General features: G+C 41.2%; 1 protein-coding gene across 1 annotated transcript; it reads left to right on the top strand.

Moving 5' to 3' along the window:
* The first annotated feature begins 1,958 nt into the window (after positions 1 to 1,958).
* pmchl (pro-melanin-concentrating hormone, like) lies at positions 1,959 to 2,577 on the top strand. Its single transcript, XM_037753164.1, has one exon. The coding sequence runs from the start codon at positions 2,027 to 2,029 to the stop codon at positions 2,432 to 2,434; it is 408 nt and encodes a 135-aa protein (XP_037609092.1). The 5' UTR covers positions 1,959 to 2,026; the 3' UTR covers positions 2,435 to 2,577.
* Positions 2,578 to 3,368: the final 791 nt, after the last annotated feature.

Here is a 3,368-nt window from a genome sequence, read left to right as displayed (position 1 = left end):
TCGCTACCGCGGCATTGTCCGGTCCGGGGGTTGTCCGTGTGTTCATCTTAGAACTTCTTCTTATATACAGTCTATGGTCTGAAGTCATCATTAGGAGGGAGGCGTACAAAGTGTGTAACATCAATACCAGGGACCGAGACTTAATTTCCAACTTGCAGCCAATGTTGGTTTCCTTTGACTGTCTGTTTGTACCTGAAAGACCACTGATCATCTTGCCTTTACCCATCTGCACATTTCAGCCACTTATGTTAATCATTTATTCTGTGTGGTTTGGCTTTTTTTGCACATCAGTAGCTCTAATAAATATCAGTGGTCATTATGTTGATTTTCTCTGTGCCTTTTAGAAGCCTGGCTATCCCACCGTATTGCCTAAATTTAACCATAACTCAACCATAATTAATTTGCCTCGCCCAATCCTAATCCACAATCTTTCCCTGACCTTAACCAACAACCACCTAGTTTTACTTGCCTGAACTTCAAATAAGTACTGTTTCTACACACTGTAAATAGAAAAAAAACTTATGTAGTTTATATAAAATGGAATAAATGAGAAACCATTCTGAATATGTTTTAGCTGAGAGATTATATATTATGCATTAGTCCTCTTACTGGCACGTTTACCACATGAATTTGAAGTATTGGCAAAAAAATATTATCTTTAGGCTTAAAACTATTGTTTTTTTATTCCTATAACACCTCTATTATTCATCCAAAAACAGCTATAACCTCTTTCCCACCATTAACACTGCATAGGAAGAGCTCCACCCGTCCCATCAATTATATCTGACATCTAGGAATGAAAGATAAGATTTAAACAAAACCGTCCTGTCTCCTAAAAAACCACACAAGGCCTTTCAGACGGTAATAAAAACAGGGTGTAGATAATTCTCTAATGCCAGACATTTTAAGAAACCACAGACATGATTTTTAAGAAGAAATGGTCCATCTGAACTGTCCAGCTGCACATTACCAAGACTAAAATAACCTTTAATGACATCAACATTATACGTCTAGCCATCAAAGTTTTATGCTGCAAATCACATCAATAAAATCTTTTCTCTGTCATACTACTGCTCTTAATAGTGTTAAGTATAATAAGTTTCTAAGCTTGTTTTTGCAACCTCTGTTCCTAAGAGCTTAGTTGGAAAGCTTATATGCTTTTTTCAAACTTTTCTTGAACAGCCGATGACGTGATGTTATCCGAACCACAATTAAAAACGTGCATTTGTCAACACGTTTGATCTGACTCAAATGCCACCTGCATAAATTACATTAACTCATCTCGTATGGATCTTATGCAAGCCCAGGTGTGCAAAGCTCCCGCAGCACCCATCTGGCAACTGTAATTAGGTAGGATTGTAATTATGCTGCAGTCCAGCAGGAGATCCAATCAGCTTCCACCTCAGGGCCTCGGGAGCAGATCTACTGTGTATTCCCTCTCAAAGAATCATTTCCCGACTTCACTTTCTCTTCAACACGTCAACAAGGAGCTTCTGCCACGAACACACTAACACGTCAGGAATCATTTGTTTGCTTTTTTTTTTGCACTAATCCCATATTGAACATTGTTACAACAATACTATGAGAGGGCAGCTTTTATCACTGAGTATCTGACACCACAAAGAGGTTCGCGGGTGACTAATCCCTCCTTGTTGTTTTAAAGGGCAGTAATTTTGGATTAATGTCTTCCTTGGTGTCACCTGCTCAAAGAATTCCCACTGTTTCATCGTCGGGAGTCTAATATAAGTCACCACATCGGAGATGATTTTAATTAACTTTCCGCCAAAACAACACTCTTGAACACTGCAAGAGTTCTGCTCAACTGCCTTTTAATGCTTTTAACTAATTTCCTGAACACAACAGGAGAAGCTATGATGAGAAACGATTCAACGTGGCCAGTCCAGCGCGTCCGAAATGATATAAAAGAGGATGATATGATCTGGGGATCAGAACGACGAAGCGAAGAGCTCTGAAAAGAAACTCGTCCACGAAGACAACGCTTTGCACCTCCTGGAAGATCTTCACCATGAGACAGTCACTAATGTCCGTCATCTTCGCCACAGCACTCTTGTTCGAGTGCTATGCACTGTCAGTGGCGTTACCCATGGGCAAGGTCGATGATGGCTCCTTGGAGCAGGATACTTTCGCCTCGCTGCTGAGCGACGAGGGGACAGAAAACGGCTTCGGCGACGCAGATCTGGCCACCGCGGGCAAAACCAGAGGGCCGAGGGTAATCGTCATCGCCGATCCGAGCCTTTGGAGGGACCTGCGGGTGCTTCACGGTGGACAGTCCGTCTACAAGCGGAGAGCTGACGACAACAGCCAGGTCATCGAGCACAGAGACGCCGGCCAGGACCTGAGCATCCCCATCCTGAGGAGGGACACAATGAGGTGCATGGTGGGACGGGTGTACCGGCCGTGCTGGGAAGTCTAGGACAGTTTGCTCTGCTCATCTAGGCGCCAAAACGGAGGACGACCACCACATCCTTTCCTGCCTCACACTGAGTTGCATTATAATCCAAAAATCTATGTATCTATATTTAAATTATTGCATTGAATTAAAACCACTGAAATCTGCCTTATGTCTTGTGCATGTTTGGTATCTGTTTCACTACTAAACTCTTAAGGTCTTTGCATACGAACTCTGTATTTTTCGTATGCGTTTTTTTAAATCCGTCATCCGATAAAGTAAAGTAAAGTGCTTTGTTCTGGGAGATGATTGTTTATTATACAATTTTGGATGATTTAGTTTGCACGGATGGTGGTTCTGAGTGGTCAAACAAGCCTCTTTTGCCCTTAGACAGATACAAAAAACGCAGAAAATCTAACCTGTTCCAAAAACTTTAACGACGGACAGAATCTTTGGAGTCGGTGACACGTGAGGTCAGATTTATTTTTAAACGTGCAAAAATATGGACTTGGTGTGCAAAGGCCTTTTACTCCTAAAACTAAGATGTTGAGGTGAGTTCTACTTTCAGATCTGTTCATAATTGATGGCATAGAAGAACTGGGAGGGAATAATATTAAATTCATCAAGTAATAGTTCCAGCACGTAACAGCACAAATTGTCGTTGTTACTGTTTATGTATGGATTAAATAAGTGATTAATTATTGAGTTTTAGAGGTGCTGGTAGGTTTATTGTTGAACAGAGCCAGACTAGCTGTTTCCCTATGCCTCCAATCTTTATCCTAAGCTAGGCTAATCACCTCCAGGCTTCAGCTTCATATAAGAAAGTGGTATTGATCTTCTTATCTAGCTCTTGACAAGAAGGCCAAAATGTTGACTTTAAGACTCTAACTAGACACTAGAGAATGAAAGAAAGAGGGCGAATTACAAAATACACAAGGTTCATTCAAAATGTTTCTAA

This window comes from Sebastes umbrosus, chromosome 19 (genome assembly GCF_015220745.1).
Source record: "Sebastes umbrosus isolate fSebUmb1 chromosome 19, fSebUmb1.pri, whole genome shotgun sequence".
In the NCBI taxonomy this organism is placed as follows: Eukaryota; Metazoa; Chordata; class Actinopteri; order Perciformes; family Sebastidae; genus Sebastes; species Sebastes umbrosus.
The sequence above is the reverse complement of the archived record's forward strand: the minus strand, read 5'-3'. Positions and strand labels throughout refer to the sequence as shown.

Excerpts from the sequence above, each read along its gene's own strand:
- pmchl (XM_037753164.1), top strand. The coding sequence starts at position 2,027 with ATGAGACAGTCACTAATGTCCGTCATCTTCGCCACAGCACTCTTGTTC.